The 19534-nt window shown below is 38.5% G+C and overlaps 1 protein-coding gene across 1 annotated transcript; it reads left to right on the forward strand.

Moving 5' to 3' along the window:
* Nucleotides 1-884: 884 nt before the first annotated feature.
* On the forward strand, nt 885-19075 carry LOC137298295 (homeotic protein proboscipedia-like). Its single transcript, XM_067830488.1, has 2 exons — nt 885-1222; nt 16116-19075. Exons 1-2 carry the CDS (start codon nt 931-933, stop codon nt 17903-17905), a joined length of 2082 nt encoding a protein of 693 aa, XP_067686589.1. The 5' UTR covers nt 885-930; the 3' UTR covers nt 17906-19075.
* The last annotated feature ends 459 nt before the right edge of the window (nt 19076-19534 follow it).

Consider the following 19534-nt stretch of genomic DNA (forward strand, 5'->3'; position numbering starts at 1 on the left):
CCAAACAGACACAAATCTCCCCATATGACTAACATTTCATTGGGAGGATCAGGTCGGGTATTTCAAAGATCGATAACAAAATACCGTACGTGTTTGGGCAGGGCCAAGAACGTGCATTAATGAAAAATAGACACTGGTATGAAATATACTCACTTGTTTAAACCTCAAGCAATGGCTGAGTTATAATTCTACATCCTACAAGCAGACTGTGAGCTTTGTTCCGATGTTGTATTCCCGGCCTGTTTCATACGATGCCACCAGGCGCGGACTGAGTATACTAGACAAGCAGGACGATTTTATCTCACTTGAGATTCTGCTTAGCAGACTACTGAAAAACCAGCTCATTCAGCGAGCGCTTCAGACCTAAATGGCTGGTTAGAAAAAAAGAGATCGCGTGGTTGCTTTGGATATTTTTTATTACCGGTTGAAAGATATGGGGGTCGCGCAATTGAAGTGATGCTGTTAGCCAAGCTGACAAGGGATGAAAAATAACGAAATTATTGACTATAATTGCCGTGTGTTGATCTAATGAAGCGTGGGGCCCTAGCAGACGACACTATCCGCCATATTGCTATTCCGACTGGCATGTGCCGAAATAATATATTCGCGCAATCAATTCCTAGTTTTCAATGTAAATTTTTCTGTTGCTTGTAATCCCATGCCCTGGCGAGTCCGTTAGTGATCGAATACTACCTCTGTGCGTTCGGCCCCTTTTCGTCTGCTCGAAGGGAAGATTCGTTACCCTGACGCTGATTGGTGGACGGTGGTCACGTGGTGTCTCCAACGCTGGATATTGCTTCAAGGCTCGGCTAGAGTATAAGCTTAGTGTTAATGCATCCTCCGACTCATCAATGGCTGGATGTGGACATTTCTTAATAAGAAAACTGAAATCTTGAGTTGAGTTGACCAGTCTGTGTTTTGACATTCAACATGGAAACGGACCACGAGAGTGGATATTTATATAATCAACAAGGACTGGGGTTTATGACTGGAGTATCCCATATCAACGATTCCCTCTCGTCATCAATCATTTCCGAGGCAAACATGCGGTATTGTCAGTCCTACAACAATATGCACCCACTTCAAGAAGGGGTTGAGGGTCTTGGCAGCACCCATGGGCTACCAGACGGGCCTTGTATCGGGGGCAAAATACCAGAGTTCGCTTGGATGAAAGAGAAGAAGAATGTCCGCAAAACCACAGGGAACACACCGAACGATCCAGGTAGGTGTTGTGACAGTTGATTTGCTTTTTAAAACATAAACTGTTTGCAATAATGTCTTGTTATGAAAAAAACTGTATTGTCTATTTAGAATAGATTTTACACTTTTTGTTGTACATATGTTTAACTATGGCTGCAACGCATTCAATATGTCTATTCTGAATCATACATGAATTGTCCCGTGGTAGATATTTAGCTAGACACTAACATCTTTTGAATCCGTCATTCAAACACTTCTTACCTGTCTGATTTTGAAAGGGTCCAGTATTGACAAAATTGTAGCTATAACTATCAGTAAACACAAATGTATGTTTCAATCATTGAAGCTCGGAGCTTCTTGTTACATTGTTTAGCGAATGAGTAATGAATGTATTGGTTATTTCATTCAACATTTCTTTACAAGAATCTCCCAGCGAAATGACAACGTCATGTCTTGCATTCAATAAATATTTTCTAAAAGTCACCAGGACAGACATGTGGCAATCGTTGATAGTGTTGTTTCATTCACACACTTATGTGATGGCGATGATATATAAGCTGTGCCATGAGCAATCGCAGCTAATCGGGTGTCACAGGCTGAAATTGAAACCTGTTCTGCTAAGTACAGCTTGATTTGAGTATTTATTCAACTAAGTGAAGAATGACAAGGGATTTTCTAAACAAAATCTCTCAGGTTTCAACTGCTATTCATTGTTAAAATCCTCCCTCAAACATATAGAAGATTTGCCGAGACGTACTCAGTGCTCTCTAACATTCTAGAGGCGGAAGTGAAAAAATCTGCTTTACTGAACAGCGATCATTAATCATGTATTTTCATAAATCATAAAACATATTTTGACGTATATTTCAAGAGAGAGATATCTATCAAAGGAAGATTGGCGTTAGGTTAAAACGAAATTTGTAATCTACAGAGTATTTGACGGGTTGACTGAAAGCAGAAAGTTAAACATTATATAAATAATTTTTTATTGCCTCATTCACAGAGATACAGGTGTGTGATTTTTTTGTTAAATATATATAGATATATTATCGTAAACAGATTCCAAAAGGCTATGAGTCATCATAGATGAGATATGTATTTTAACAGGTGAATGATTAATAACATTATGTTATTATTCACTTCTGTGAAGATGAATTATGGTACAATGATGCAACTTGGGACAAGTGATTGAAAGAATGTTAATTTGCGTCCTAGTCAATAATCGATTGATTCATTTCTGGATTCTAAATATGAAACTAGCTTTGAAAAGTACATATATTTGAACAGTTCGATGATCTTAATTTCATCCAAACATATGAGTAAAAGTTAACAAACTCTGAGAATGCGTTTACGTGTTCACTTTCAGATAAAAGTAAATATTGATTTACATTTAAGACCTTTATGTATTTAAATTGCATCTACAAAGATGTCAGTCATATTAAAAAACAAACAAAAAAAACAAAACAAAACAAAAAAACCCAGCCCACTTAACTATGTTAACAATCTAATATTTTGATTAAAGCGATGTCTATTTCTTATGATCATAATCTAAAACCTCTCTGTCTGTCTCTCTGTCTACGAGGGATGATCAATTTACCGGTACTATTTGTTTCTGATACAACATCTACTGGTCATTAACCACAGAAGTCCTTATCCAAGAAAATATCATTTTGTGATGACTGTGAAGACATGTGTTTGTTGTTGGTCACATATTTCAATCTATCATATACACTATTTTACAAAAAAAAGTATAAATAAAGATAAAAGAGGTAGCAATTATTATGATGATAACACACTGGAGATATAAGTTACATGAAATATCATTTCATGTCACTGCACAGGATGTTTAAGTAAACGTAATCAATATCCATCAAAATCAATGCACACTGAAATGTGCATGAAATAGATGACACTTCTATCTGCATGTGATCTAAACAATTAACGTCATATGATAGGCATCTCATGATAATCAACAGATGCTATCAGCTGTCTCAATTGAAATATCGTGAACTGGTGGGGTGAACCACTCTTCTTCCTCTTCTGGACACTGGTCAAGCGGCTGGACAAGGAAATTTACAACCCTTCACGCGAAGATCGCCACGAGCAGTTTATGACAGCTTGCTTGCTCATTTCACTCTTAATGCCTTCCTAGTAGGCGCTTTGCTGAGTGATAGATGTTTTTGTTATCTCTTGAATTATATGATGATTATTTGTTTATGTATCGTTACACAACAGCAATAAATCTAGGCAGCAGTTGGAATGTGGCCGTGGTATGGCAGCTGACGAAAAAGGCCGGGTTCTGATAAGAATTTCAGCACTTTACGACCCTAATTAATTTGTACTTAGTAATCTTTACCTCATACTTAGTAATCTTTACCTCAAGCTAATAACCCTGTTTAACCCGGAATCATTTGTTGGGTCAGTTTTGTTAAGAATCACACACACATGGAAACATGACTGGTGTTACGACGAGCCACAAATATCTTCTTCGAAAAGGACTACATCTATGTTGTCTCTAAATGCATGGATAGCGTTGTCTAAAATTACTACAACGTCCCTTGACGGGATCTAAAATTTCCCTCAAATATTTTTAAGTCAAGTTTTACATAAAGTAGGTGAACAATATGTGAAGTTGTAGAATATTGATATAAAGATTAGTCATAGATACATGTGTTTTGAAGGTAAACAAGCAATACTTGAAAAAATATAACATTTTCATAACGTGGCTTTGTACGGTTGTTGACGCCACGTTCTCCCATCAGGACCAAGTCTCGTGTGAAATTGCGTGGACAATGCAAGTGGTAGGACGCTTGAAAGGCTCCAAACATCACTATGGCGACTGTTTAATACAAGCCTCAACAGCAAGAAATCACTGTGCTCAAATTGACAAGTCGAGTCACTATGGCGTTCGTTTTAAAGACAGCCAAGGGACTTAGCCTCCAATTCGGGAGGATTTGTGACAATTTTCTCGACGATCAATGGCCGACAATTTGTGCTTAATTGCTGTTAAGCAGTTTACACGGCAATAGACACTTTATCTCAGGCCTGTAGAATCGCTCCCTCTCTCCATGCTTTTCTTTATGCCGAAGACTGGGTGAAATAAGCCAAGCAAAGAGAGAAATTGCCCCATATTTATATTAGTTATTGAATCACACTTGAATGTCAGAGACTCGTAACGCGTATTCCAATATTTGGAAGCCAATCTGATGGTAATAGGTCTTCGTTGTTGATGTTGATGGTGCTGATTGCGCTGTACAACTGCTCCATCTTTTTTATAAAGTCAGGCGTGTAGTCTTTATATTCTCTCCTAAATGCTATGTTCTTAATGTCATTTTCTTAAAATAAAAATGTCAACAGAATTACCACCTTTTCTGCAATGGAATGTTTTGGGATTTTTTGGGCAGTGGGTATACCTTATCTTCGATGTTTCCTAATAATCGTTTTAATGTCAAGGTGATATCGTGCTACATAAAATTCCCGATTGGTGAATATAGGTTGAAGCATTATATACATGCACATGTCTCAGTTTAAGTTGAGGTTGTAATCCTTTAGAATATAGTATTTGGAAATAAATGTCGAGGGTAATCGTTTTAATGTCAAGGTGTTAGTTACCCTGCTACGTAAAATATCCCGATTGATGGCATTAGATTAAAGTGTTATACTTATGACCATGTCCTAGCTTAAGTTGCTAAGGTTGTAATCTTTTAGGATATATTATTTAGAAATAAATATATCAAGGGTATTCCATTTCAAAAACAACTTCCAGCTACAGAGAACCAAGTGCGTCAATTACTTGGATTGTCAATAAACACCTCCCAACCAATCCATCAATCACAATAGTGACAAATTAGAGGAAAGCTATTTACAAGCTTATTGAAATGCATTTCACACACCGATAATGCTTGATTGCTGGAAAGTGGAAGTGTAGTTTCACATGTCATGCTTATTTAAGCATATATAGTTGTCTATTTCATGTGTTGTCAAGTGAATTCATAATGCACAGTTGTCAATTTCAACGCATAGCAATATTTCCCGTTACAGCCTTTGGAATACCTTCATCTAACACTAATCATTTTTCTAGGATAGTATCTACATGTTATGTTAAGTGGGTGAGGAATATAACACTAAATTGGTTAGATCAATGTTAATTGAATAACAACAAGCAGTTACGCAAATATTACAATAGTTGCTACAATTTATGTGAGAAGTACTGCTAAATTAGCCTACATGATGTTCTGTGAATCGCATTTTCCTTGCACATCTGAAGTGGTGAAATTTTGAATAATCTTGAAGCGTAACTGAATACCACAACAGCTCGCCTTTGACACCAAAACATCTAAATATCATCACCAGTAAAAATTCATTTCTTAGATTTATGCATTGGGAGGATTCGATTGACCACAAAACTACGCTGAGATCCGAGAACGCGCTTGTTACAGTTGTGATTTACATGCCTGAAAAGTTCTAAGCTAATTGTGGCGGCAATAAGCGGTGTTGCAGGGTTGTAAAGGGCTTTGACGGTGAAATCAACGCATAAAGCTGTCATTTTTATGTTCCTGCTCTGTCGTTCATCATCATGAGAGATAGCACATCTCCGCCTGATAGCTTTTTAGCTTTCAGACAAATGTCTTTATTTAAGACGCGAGCTATATATATATATGTGTTTAAAAAAACGAACACAAACATATTTACCGCGCGTACATCAACCATAAGATTAACGGTGATGTATGAAGAAATAGAGAAAAAAAACTAGTCATACATCCTGAAATATAATAAGTCGTAAAATATATCTACAACTTTTATTGGTTGTAGTTTAATGATTCAACAGACTGGGAATTTAAGGGTGCAGTTATTTATTATTATATTTAGGACTGATAATGGAAACGTTGGTAGAATAAGATCTCTGAGTGAGAGGATTCCAACCCTGACGGGTCTGTCCGCGTTGGCTGTCGGGACAGGGACGAGAGCCACCACTGTAGCCGCTAAGCCGATTAAATGATCAATTAAGATAGGATTGGTATCGAGTGAGGCAGTCATACATTTTGCCGAGAACCGTTTGGGAATGTTTACATAGAAAACTACACCCCGGACTTTAAGATTTACAATGTTTACTCAGCAAAACTGTTCATTTATTTGCTATTGATTTGGGTAAATGGCTATCTGAAAACGTTTGTGAATTACAAATTTAGAAAATTTCGCATATCAACGATTTTTTAAAAATATTGGCATGCAGTACAGAAATTGACCTCGGTATATTGTTGCAGTTAGGATGCTTGATATATATGGTAATTGTTAACTTGTGGGCATCTTGTGGCAAAGATTACTTAACCATAACAAGCTAATAATCTTACAAGTGCGCGTATATAAATAAACCACCAAAACTATTTACCAAACCACAACCTTTTGCGATATGAAATAACAATTTTATAATCTTGATGAAATACAAACCACATTTCCACACCATTTCCCCAAGGCACTAATATTATCAAGAGCATATTAGGAATTCGGTTTATGAGAAATCATTCTGCTGGTGAAGGATTAAGCATTAAAAGTGCCTGACCTACATCCAATGCTTTCGTAGGCGTAATACTCGCGAGTTTAGTGACCCTTTGCCATAAACGTTGTATACAATCAATGGAATTTCATAAACCTGTTACACATTCAGACAGCTTTAAACGATGTTTTTATTCTCAAAATGATCTATAGACCTTCCTGGCAATAAACAGTGCCACATCTGCACGCGGGCTGGCAAAGGAAATGCAACCTGTTACTTGTTGTGTGGAATATGGTATCACGCAATAAACCCTATCACAACTGCTGAGTATTTATTGGTGGTCGCTACATTCAGGGGAGTCAGTTTACAACTGCCCTGAGTTGCATAACGCTATTACCGTAATCGTATATCACTTACACCAGATTGTTTACTATTGTAACTGCATGTAGATACAGAAAGGGCTTTGAAATCTAGCGCCAAACTGGTAGTTTTTATTATTATTTCCGTTAATTTGTTTACCGACATGAGCCGGTTACATATTCATTTGTTATATGAACAGTTGCAGATCAAGAATTACCAATGATATGATAGTACAAACAAATTTGCAATAATGCGGAAGCTGGTAAGGAGGGGTTTTATTGACGGCGCGGTGGGGGATTATTGTTATCACAAACAAGTAATTATATCACATACTGTGCAATGCAGATAATGCGAAATGTGTTATATGCGTCTCACCATTTGTACAGAGTATAGAAAACTTAAACAAGACTTGTTTGTGAGACAGGTGATGTGTGTGAGAGGTGATATACAAACGCCAAGAAAGTATAAGTTAACTGACAGAGATTGATATGTACAGTAAAACATGTAAACACGTTAAATCTTCATTCAGTTAAAAAAATCATGATACTAAAATATTATAATGCATACAGCATGCAAATGAGATGGGTGTGAGTGTGTTTTATTGATACAAAAAAATAATAATCCGCATCTAACCTCAGTGTACCACCACCCACAGTCTCCCACTCCCCCCCCACCATACATACATACATACATACATACATACATACATACATACATACATACATACATACATACATACATACATACATACATACATACATACATACATACATACATACATACATACATACATACATACATACATACATACATACACATTTCATGTAGCACCTGTATAACATTAAATATACATATGTAACAACAGACCTGTGACACAGCAGAGGGAAAAAGGTTTGATATCATAGTAACAAAAATGTCAAACCTCAAACTATATTGATACCAAAAGTCAGATATCAAAAGCATGTCCATATTCCCAGATATCAAAAGCATGTCCATATTCCCAGAAGCCACACTGGCTATAGGATTAACTCAGGGGTCATCAGCCGCACTATCCTATCCCTACTCCCCACCCGCACTACGTGCAAATATTGATAAACAGAGAGATAAATAAATAAAGAGACAATTATACAGCACTCTGTGTATTTCAGAGTGGAATGCCTGCTGAACGAGATTGTGAAATACACCACTCGAGGTATCATGTAAAACGACACACATTTCTTAGACAAACAACGTGTCATAGTTGATATCATCAGGCGAATGCACAACTGACAAGCAGTGTTTCCAACGTCTCTCAAACTTGGCAAAGCCAGACCAAAACACAGCCTGGCAATGTGATCCATATGTTATGTTTTTTTTATCTTTCACTTATGTCCTGACAGAGTCGATTGGAGATCCGATAAGCGGAAAAACATCCCTTTATATTTGAAGAGAAAACACAGTTCGGATGTGCCGGAAATATATTCTGCTTGTAATCTCTAGACCGTGACATCGTGTTGAATTACATGACATACGCATTCATGACTGCTGTACCTACTGTCGAAGCATCCATGTTAGAATTACATATGGAGAGAGTATGTGTGTTAAAAACATATGGGCTGGCTGGAGGCGAGAGATGCAGCCTTGCAATGTGGCGTGAGAGTGTTGTATGTGTGCAAGTTGTTGTAGATGTATTGGACTGTCGGTGCAACAGACTGTGCTTATAATACTAACGGGGAATCGATCGGAACTACTACTACTACTACTACTACTACTACTACTACTACTACTACTACTACTACTACTACTACTACTACTACTACTACTACTACTACTACTACTACTACTACTACTACTACTACTACTACTACTACTACTACTACTACTACTGCTACTGCTACTACTACTGCTACTACTACTGCTACTACTACTGCTACTACTACTGCTACTGCTACTGCTACTGCTACTACTGTTGTTGACACTACTACTGCTGTTTTTGCTACTACTACTACAACTACCTCCATTACTACTACGATTGCTACTACTGCTGCTGCTGTCGTTGAGGCGACTACTTCTACAAAGACAACAACTACTAGTACTACTACTACTACAACTGCCACCATTACTACTACTACTACTACTACTACTACTACTGTTGTTGACACTACTACTGCTGTTTTTGCTACTACTACTACAACTACCTCCATTACTACTACGATTGCTACTACTGCTGCTGCTGTCGTTGAGGCGACTACTTCTACAAAGACAACAACTACTAGTACTACTACTACTACAACTGCCACCATTACTACTACTACTACTACTACTACTACTACTGTTGTTGACACTACTACTGCTGTTTTTGCTACTACTACTACAACTACCTCCATTACTACTACGATTGCTACTACTGCTGCTGCTGTCGTTGAGGCGACTACTTCTACATAGACAACAACTACTAGTACTACTACTACTACAACTGCCACCATTACTACTACTACTACTACTACTACTACTACTATTACTACTACTTCTGCTTATGCTTCTACTTCTGCTCATACTATTACATCTTCTATTGCTCACACATTTAAACTTTTATATTGCGCTACTATTTACTATGGCCGCCACCAATACCTCCAACACCACCACGGTAACTACTACTACTGCTATTGCTACTATCACAACCTCTACACCTATCACAGGAACAACAACGACTACCAAAACTATTGGTACTATCACAACCACTACAAATATTAAATGACAAACACGACTACATTCAGAATTTTCTCAACCGATACTGACATTGATTATATACTAGTAGCATAAAGAACTAGGGGATGTTGGATTTACAAGATTGTTAAAATGCAAATGATAAAGCCAAGGAGGAAACAGATGACGAAGAGAAATTGAGAGACAATGTAACAATTTATTCCATTCCTTTGGAAATGTCTCATCTGTATGGATGTATATATCAGCCACTACTGTAGACGTACGCGTACATATACACTTAAAACTACAATATCAATTTCCACTACAACTACTACCATACCACTAACGTCCTTCTACACCGACCACAACTAGAGAACGATTAATTACAATTTATACAGGTCCACTATAGAGCTCACAAAAGCAAAATCACAGGCACGCCGACACCTACCACTTCAACTGCGCTGTTTACTACCACAACCACTACAACCACTACTACGGTGATACATCCCCGTCCCTCCCACACCCACCCACACCCACCCACACTGCTCCCAACCCCACTTCTATTTCTACCGCTGAATGATCTACTGCTTTAAAGATCACCTACTACATCAAACATTATTCAGTTAACAAACCACAGATCGCTTTTCCCCTGACACGTATGACAGGATCGACAATCTCCACTCTTCAATGGGCAAATATATACTAGTTGAATTAAATTTCCTTTAACACTCCAAAGACTCCTGGCATCTGAACACACAACAGACTACACAAGTTCAGATAGGAATGATCGTATGGTGTTAAACGGCTTTCCATCACACAAATAACCTTCATTTATATTATTCAGATTTAGAGATCACTACAATACAGATGATCACATTAATCTATGAAGTTCACGTATTGTACATTGAATGAGATAAAGAACGCCAGTTTGAACATATCTAATGTTCATATATTTCTCCATATGAGAGGCGACACCTTGTTTATAGGTATGGACTGGTATAGTACATCGGATAGCGAATATACAATAGACAATACGTGACGTGTGTGTATCTCCAAATAGGATGAGTGAGGTGTGTTTGTTTATTTTTGCGATGTATCAGTGAAATGAAGCATATCTTCAAATTTACAAATGAAAATACATAGTAATATTTGGACACTTGATAAGATATCAGAACAGAGTAGGAATTTATCATCATTAATCATACAAAATGATGTAAAGAACATAAATATATTTTGATTAAATAATATTTTGATGTCAGCAACTGGCAGTCGTTGGAACATGGTATCAGCTCGTCCATACGAACATGAAGGCAACTGAAAATATTTATAAGGAGTAATCATCATGATAAAATATATATATTCTTAATTTTAAAACCACGTGTAGCGTCTGTGTGCTCCGAGCTCTGAACGGCGGTCGATGTGGGTGAGACAATTTTCACATAAGTCGAAGGGGCAGTGATTAGCCTTCGGTCTGGGATACGGCATCGACTGGGAAAATACTTTCATTGTAAGGTTTATTTCTCTTTCGACAGATACCCAAAACAGCTCCCGGGCGATTCCCATTTCCTCACACACATCAACCGTTGTTTATTTGAAATCGACACGGAATCCTTGAAACTGAAATACAAATATCCTATCACATGACGAAATGAAAGGGTGTAAATTGCTTTACGTCTTCGCTGTAATCACTTTCGCAGACTGTGATACTGAGGAGTGTCAATATTAAAGTCCGCGTATATATAACATTTCTCATATGTATGCAAACGGTTGGGAGGATAGCCGCTAGTTTTTACTAACACCGTTGTATTAACGTCATAAATATATGAAAATATGTGTCAATATATTTATGAATTCATCAGAAAACACCAAGACATATTTGAGAATCGGAAATCGATGTCTTGTGTCGGGTAGGAACACCATGGACATATTGATACAGATATGTACTGAATATGTTAGCGAAAGTGTGCATACATTAGCAAATAACTTTCAATAATTCCCAATTTTGCGAAGTATTTCCGAAAGTATTGGTAATATATTTATATCATATCGAGGAAACCTGCACATAATTACAGCACAAAATAATAATTTCATCATTAATAAACATTTATTCAAGACAATTGTTGTGTTTCGAGTTATGAGAATATTATAATGTTTCGGTTATATGAGAAATAGCACCTTTCATTCAGCAAGAAAACACATACGAAATAGCCTATAAATTCGCAGAATCATCTTCTTTTCATACCGCGAATTCGTATTGTGTTCTTTGCTGAACAAAAGAAAGACGTGGTCTGCGAGTTGACATTGTAAGGGTAATCCCGGGGTATATATGATAGTATACAAACACGATGGCAGGTCTCGAGTTTCATTCCCTGCCGTCGAGACATTGTACCTCGATACATTCCTTTCTGGCAGCTTGGACCGATACGCAAACCACTTGACCACTCAAACTGTACAATGTCCGTTGTCATTCTAGAGTTCTGTCCGCGTTCTTTTTAATTTTTTTCACCTCTAAACCTTGTCTGTCCATCTAAATATGGATCGGTTTTAAAATGCCTTGTACCAACGGGAGATCAAAATGTATGTTGTTACCGTCAGTGTTAAACGTCTTGGGGTTTACCACGACTCAGTTCAATTTCATATTGGTTAATTGATTGACAGGCGCGTATTTCAGAGTAGACAGTTCGCGCTCGCAACAGAACATAACACACACGTTGTCCCGTTCATGATAAACATACGTTCACTACGTCGACTGTGAGGCAGCATGTTTGTCAATGTCGTTGACTGTGGACAGGGATTTATTACATCGTATGCTAAAAGTCTGACAATGTAACAATACGCAGTTTGTATGGACGAGAATACAGTTATCATGCTTGAATATTTACTTACAAATTGTACTATGTATTGAAATGGGTAAGGGATAATACACATTATTGTTGAAGACGATGTACCTGTGTTGTAGTCGTTCAAGTCGTAGTGGAGAGGTAGACATGGCTGTTGTTGGCAGTGGTAGTAGTTGAAGTAGTTGGATGGAGTGACAAATAGCAGTGACAAATAGCAGTGACAAATAGTAGCAGCAGTAATGATTATTGCTGATGTAGCGGCAGTAACATTAGTAACAGCAACAGCAATAGTTTTAGCCGCAACACCAGTAGTAGTAGTAGTAGTAGTAGTAGTAGAAGTAGTAGTAGAAGTAGTAGTAGAAGTAGTAGTAACAGCAGCAGCAGTAACAATAGTACTAGCATCAACAAAAGTAGTAGCATTAAAGATTGTACTATTTTCTGCGACAGTAACCGTAGAAGCAGCAGCAGCCGTAGCATTTGTCGCAGAGGTGTTAAAATAGTACCATTAGTGCCCACTACTTTACAAATTATTAGCACAAATTAACAAAATGTCACCCACACCACATTGTCACGACAACTTGTTAATCAAGTCAAATTGTCTCATACTCTACAAATCATATATAGTCTCGTATTTCTTCATAAACTGATCAATAAATATCTAAATTTACATTCTTATAACACACACATATATGACTTGAGAGATACACCGGTCTTCCTATCCACATAAACGCAGTCAAGCGTAAATCAACTTCAAGCGGATTATGTCCGCTGCATCTGCTAATTAGATTAATTCAAGTACAAACGTTCGGTAATAAAACACCCCTCAACACCAATTACCAAAGACAATTTTTACTCCACATTCTTCTCCTGACCAGATAAATGATTAAAACGAGTAGTCAAGCTTGAAAATTATTTCTGACAAGAAATTTCACTAAAAGCCTATTGATGAGCGAGTATCCCTGTAAATCCTCGCGGGAGTCAGTGCGATTCATAAGTGATTAAGCCAGGAACCTTAGAACTCAGATGGTTTCAATCGGCAAATCCCCACGTTCTGTCAAGAAATGCCCCTTGTCCCATCTCTATCACGGGCTATTCCCCTTTCCAATGGCCGGATCATTGAGACCATAATTTATTGTCAATTTAGGTGTTAGTTAGACGGTCTCCTTTACGAAATGTTACAGCGTTGCCGAAAAACAATGGGTAAGATTTGAAAATGAAACTTTTCGATCGCATCGAAATTTATTTGAATTATATAGCACAGTATATAACACGTTTGTGACATGTTTTGTTTAACGGCTCATTCAACGGTATTCGTCTTATATTTACGATATGGCAGATTAGTGTGGGAGAAAAGCTCGATGTGATGCAGTCTCGGGCGTTTAGTTCTACGGTGAAACACACAGAAACATGATTATAGGTTCCTGATGTGCCCAAGGGACGTAACTCTGAAAAGGGAGTTTCTGCGCCTTAGAGGAATGGGCCTTCCGTACGGCTTTAAATTGACTGGATGTCATGAACGTATGGATGTGTATTGAAACATCCTTAACTCGAAACCTTGAGGCCAATGGATATGTCATTATCCATTGTTCGAGAAGTAAAACGTAAAACATGATAACGATGACGTCGTAAACGATAGCATCGAGATGACAAAGTTCGACAATGCCAGAACAGGCTGTGTTTCAAAGAGAAGGGGTTGCACGTCGAAATAAGGTTCCAAGGAGCATGGAATATGTTTTGGTGTTTACTTTTGTATAATTACGTCGCTAATGACAAACCTGTGTTGTAGCTAGGCGCCATTTCAGCACTGGCATAGCAAAACTCATCGAAGTAGGGGACCCTTCCACGAAGTGATCGGATCTTTGCGACACTCGTAAAGTCTATTTTGAAGTATGGGCGTTTTGATCATCGTTGCACTACAATCGCTTAGTGGAATAAGAATTAGTCTTCGTATATACGGTGTGGTGCATGCTCATTGCATGTCCATTTCATGTCTATTGCATGTTCATTACATGCTTATTGCATGTCCATTGCATGTCCATTGCATGTTCATTGCATGCCCATTGCATGTCTATACCATCCCGAGCCTCGCTGATTTGACAGCTGCAACATAAAAGCCCATATTGTGAAGCGTGTTGCTAAATTATTGAAATCAACAACTGGCCTTTCTTCCCAAATACAATACCACACGTTAATGCATTATGTTAATACGGTTTAAATATTTATATTTCATAGCACCCGTTCTTTTTGCCACAATCAACTAGGTTCCCAACTTTGTCTGAAATTCCCATGTGGGTAAATGAAAATCTCGATACTGGATTAAAACTTGCTGTGATTTACAGGTAATCGAGATTAGTTATTTATCAGGTCGGTGTTTCATATTTGCAGTTATGGACGCCAAACCGGGTCTGAAAAACATAACTTGTGCAGTCCGCAGTATTTCGTAACAACCACTAAACTCAAAACAAGTTACAATTTCAATGCATTTCATCTGAAGGATGAAAAGCCTTGTTTTATTGCCCTAATTAGCATAATACAACGTACAAGTTATTATGTGAAATATATAAAAGACTCGCAATCGGACGCTGTAACACAATTAACATATTTGTGTTGGTGGTCACGTGAAGTAAAATTATACATTATATTTTTATGACATTCAGACATCGTGTCCCTAGGAAAGAAAAGGTTGCACAGCAGTGTAGATATTAAATCACGCCTGATATGTTAAAATCATAACTTTCACGCCGTGGTACAACACTTGTACATGTCTCGTAAAGTTGATGTTTGTCAGAGCGAGTGATTTTATGTGTATTGTGCGCATGATGTGTCCCTTTATGCCACATCTGGGAGTTACGACGTCAGGATATGCGTTTCTCTGTCACATTACTCACGATAAGGCGAGGGGAAACAAGTGTAACGCGATGTTCAAGGTTTTCAAAGCATGTATGCTATGACATGCATGCACATGTTTATCAGGACCAGCGTCACACGCATAGTCCCAGGATATTGGGACCCCATACCCACTAATACCCAGCTCAGAGTTTAGCTATAGGGTAGCTTAATGGTTAAAGTGTCCGCTTGTCACACTGAAGAGTCGGGTTCGATTCCCCACAATTGGCACAATGCACCCATTCTGGTGTGCCCGTCTTTATATTTTTGGAATATTGCCGCGTTGACGAATACATGTTCCATTTCCTTAATGTCAAGCGCTGTAATGGGTAACAGTTAAAATGATTCATCGAAGAATTGAACCCCGATCCTCCACTGTCCGTTTAGATGTTCATTTCACCTGAGTGTTCCTGCTCCAAATCGATATGAAATGATATATATGAAAGTAAATGGAGTTAAAATAGCAAGCCGGTGCCACATTTATTGATGCAAAGCGTCTAAGCAGTCTATGAGATACTGTAGAGGTGAACTTTTATGATACGTTGATTGGGCTGCTGACTCTATGCATAGAGATATTTTGTTACGAAGCTAATTTTCAATGATGTGAAATTTACATTGAAATAATACGGAGATATATATATTCATTTCAGGATTCAGCCCAAACTCCGTCGGCAGTAACGGCAACTCCAGCACGTCGAGGAGGTTGCGGACGGCTTACACGAACACCCAACTGCTGGAACTCGAGAAGGAATTTCACTTCAACAAGTATCTCTGCAGACCTCGAAGAATCGAGATAGCAGCTTCACTCGACCTTACAGAGCGACAAGTCAAGGTCTGGTTTCAGAACAGACGGATGAAGTACAAACGTCAGACTCAGTCTCAACGACAGAAAGCGGAGTATGATATCAAAAACATTGGCAGTCGTGTGGATCGGGAGATAGGCAGCCCAGGATCTCTGGGAGATAGCAACGATAGGCTGGATGATAAAGACGGCATGGAGTCAGATTCGGACCGCAGCGAGATAAAGGAAATTGCTGAAGCAGACGGCTTTAAACGAGAAGCCAGGAACGGCTTTCAAATAAAAGACAATGTCTTTGCTCACAATGAAAGCTCGTTGATGTGTAAAGATTCGTTTTTCAAAGAGACAATGCTGAATGAAAACTCGCACTCCCAAACGAAAACGGAGCCCGTTGAACCGGAAGTGAAAGAGAATGGCGATCGGCAGACGACAAGTCCGCAGACGACAAGAAGTCTGAGTTCATCGGCAGACTCTGGTCTCTGTTCACCAGACAGTCTGCGGAGCGCTACAAGTCCGGCTTTGTCCACTGGTAGTGTCCCACAGCAGATTCAAGCTTCAATCTCCCCAAACCAAACCCATCAACGCGTTCCCTCACAAGACGTCAAAGGGTCATCTCCAAGCCCCGGCGAACAAGCTGGATTGCATAATCCGTTTGCAGCCCACAAATCGGAGCAAGATGGATACCCTGCAGAAGTAGCTGTCTCTCACGGCACTGTCATGAACGACGCAGCCTCTCTGCAAGGAGACTACCCCACCACAAAGCCAAGATTTGAGGCCAGCAATCCCTTTGCTCAAGGTCAATCTCAGTGTTCGTCAGGGTATTCTGCAGTGAACGTCTGTACCCAAGACCCGCGGTATCAGGTATCGGATCAGATCGCATATCAGCGACAGGCTTCTAATTCGAAACAGTTTAGTCCTAACACCATGACCGGCTTTCCCGGTCAGCGATACCCCGGATTTGGTCACGGTGATTGTGGTAGCGCCGATACCCCCCGGGGGACGGAGGGAGGAGCGCCGGGGATGCCACCCCCTCCTCAGTACCCGATATCTCAAGGACAAGGTCAAACTTCAGACCGCCCTACTAGAGATGTCCAGCCCACATTCCCATACAGACCCCGAAACAACAGCGAAGCAGGCTTTGCCCAAAATGGCTTCAAAGATGACAATTTGAATTACCACTATCAATACGAGGTGAATTTTGCCGCACGGGGAAGTCTGAATAGACAGAGTCAAGCATCAAGCATGGGCTACAGTAATGGCTTCTATGCTAGAAGCGCGAGTAATAGAACTGGCAATCTGAATTATAATGCAGGCTATGGCGAGAAATCGACTGCATATCCCCAGCAGAATTCTTCAATAGACTCACATCCAGCGAATACGCTTTATGATAGTGATTACATGGCGAGCTACCCGTCAGCTGCCAATCAGCCGAGTGAGCAGAGGCCTCATCTGCAATCGACACAGATGTATGCCAATTTCACCCCAGCATGCAATGTACAAGAGTACCAAAGCAGCAGCTCCTGTACCGCACAGGCCCCGAACATGTGTAACGGATACATGGACAATTATAACTCCGAAATAAACAATCCCTTTAATGACTTTTACAACCAGGCCCAAGAATTCCATATGATAAACTTGTGAAACCGACGTTGTAATTGACACCATCGTCAATTTGACAGATGTGTGGTAAATCATCCAAGAACTGATGTCGAAGCTGATCTTTACAAGGGGTTGTGCATTTCAATGGTATATCGTTCATTTGCTTGTGAGTGATCTATTTTGTCTTGTAAAACGGGTAAAGTTGTGAAAGTCATGTCCTGGTAGTTCGGTATATATCATATTCATTTCGCAATTGATTACATTTCAACATGTTTATACCTATGTAACTTTCATCCCAGGATGTAGAGTGATTGACACATTGCTCCCCGCTGCGCTTCCAAGCGTTTGCACATGTCTTTTCTTTTCATAGATCAACATTGTTGATTGTCATTGTTTTCCCAACTCTTAGCAAAAGAGGTATTCCTTTCTGTGTCACGTTTTTTTTTAAATTCAAGTCAGCGTCGCAAACTGTTGCACAGCTGAATTGAACATTGACTTAATTCCATTGTTCACGTGTTGTAGTGGTAATAGAAGTATGAAAATTATGTAAAATACATTTTAATGCATATATATCAGAAATATTATTGAACATATTATGCACGAAGTGCGCATATAGTAAATAAGAACTATTTGTTAAAATATTCGATGAAATCGGCGAAGCGTTTTGGTTTGAAAAACCCTTGTATAGATGAGTTCAATTCTTTGTTATTTAAGCATTCATGTGAGGAGTTTTAATCTAGTGTTCTGAGAAATTCATGGACATAATTTTGATTGTATATAATTCGTTCAAACGAAAAAGCTTTGTTTATACAGGTTATGAACAAAACGCCCTTATGGACAAAGGTATATTTACTGTCATTTGATGACGTTATTTATAACTGTCAAGATACTCAACATTCATCAACACCAGAATCCTCACAACGAGATTTGTCATTTATCATATTTGAGCCACGAAACGATATTAGAATTTCGTTGCAATATTTTTGAAGTTTTGAATTTATTCAATTATTTGTTCGTGTACAGCACCACGTACCTTGGTATGCGTTGAAATAGGCACTTGTACATGTCTTCTGTTTCGTGTCAATGAATCTCATATGTACAAAAAGGCAGCAGATAATGAATGTCATGTCGGCGTCAATTTGCTATCAGAAACCCTAGTCATGTCATAGAATGTCTAAACTTTTCAACGGTTAAAATTATCGAAGATTTCAAAGTCTCCGTTTAACAAGAATATTTATAATCGTAAAATGTTACGATATATCTTGATGCTGATGAATGTGTAAACATTAGCATATATTAATAATAATAATAATAATAATAATAATTAATATTTTTACAGGTGAACAAAATTCATTTGGTTTGTATTTGGGGCTAAGCTGTTTTATCAGTAGAGGTTTGGATCGAAATGCATCTAAATATTTGCAATCAACCATTGAAAGGTTTATGACTTACTTCGCTGTTATATTCGCTCACCTGCACATGAAGTGTCTTTCATATGTCAAACTGTTGTTTAGTGGCAATTTCCCATTCCTTATTTATTGTCAAACAACGAGAAATAAAAAACATTTGTGATCTTAAAACAGTATATTTTTTGTTCTTACTTCGACTGGACCCGTGAAGGTCCTGGGGTAGAATAGGCCTTCAGCAACCCATGTTTGTCATAAAAGGCGA

This window comes from Haliotis asinina, chromosome 10 (assembly GCF_037392515.1).
Source record: "Haliotis asinina isolate JCU_RB_2024 chromosome 10, JCU_Hal_asi_v2, whole genome shotgun sequence".
NCBI lineage: Eukaryota > Metazoa > Mollusca > Gastropoda > Lepetellida > Haliotidae > Haliotis > Haliotis asinina.

What these genes read in the sequence shown, in the direction of transcription:
- LOC137298295 (XM_067830488.1), top strand. Translation starts at nt 931, where the DNA reads ATGGAAACGGACCACGAGAGTGGATATTTATATAATCAACAAGGACTG. An exon ending in GAACACACCGAACGATCCAG is followed by an intron (nt 1,223 to 16,115) that starts GTAGGTGTTGTG and finishes TATTCATTTCAG; the next exon opens with GATTCAGCCCAAACTCCGTC.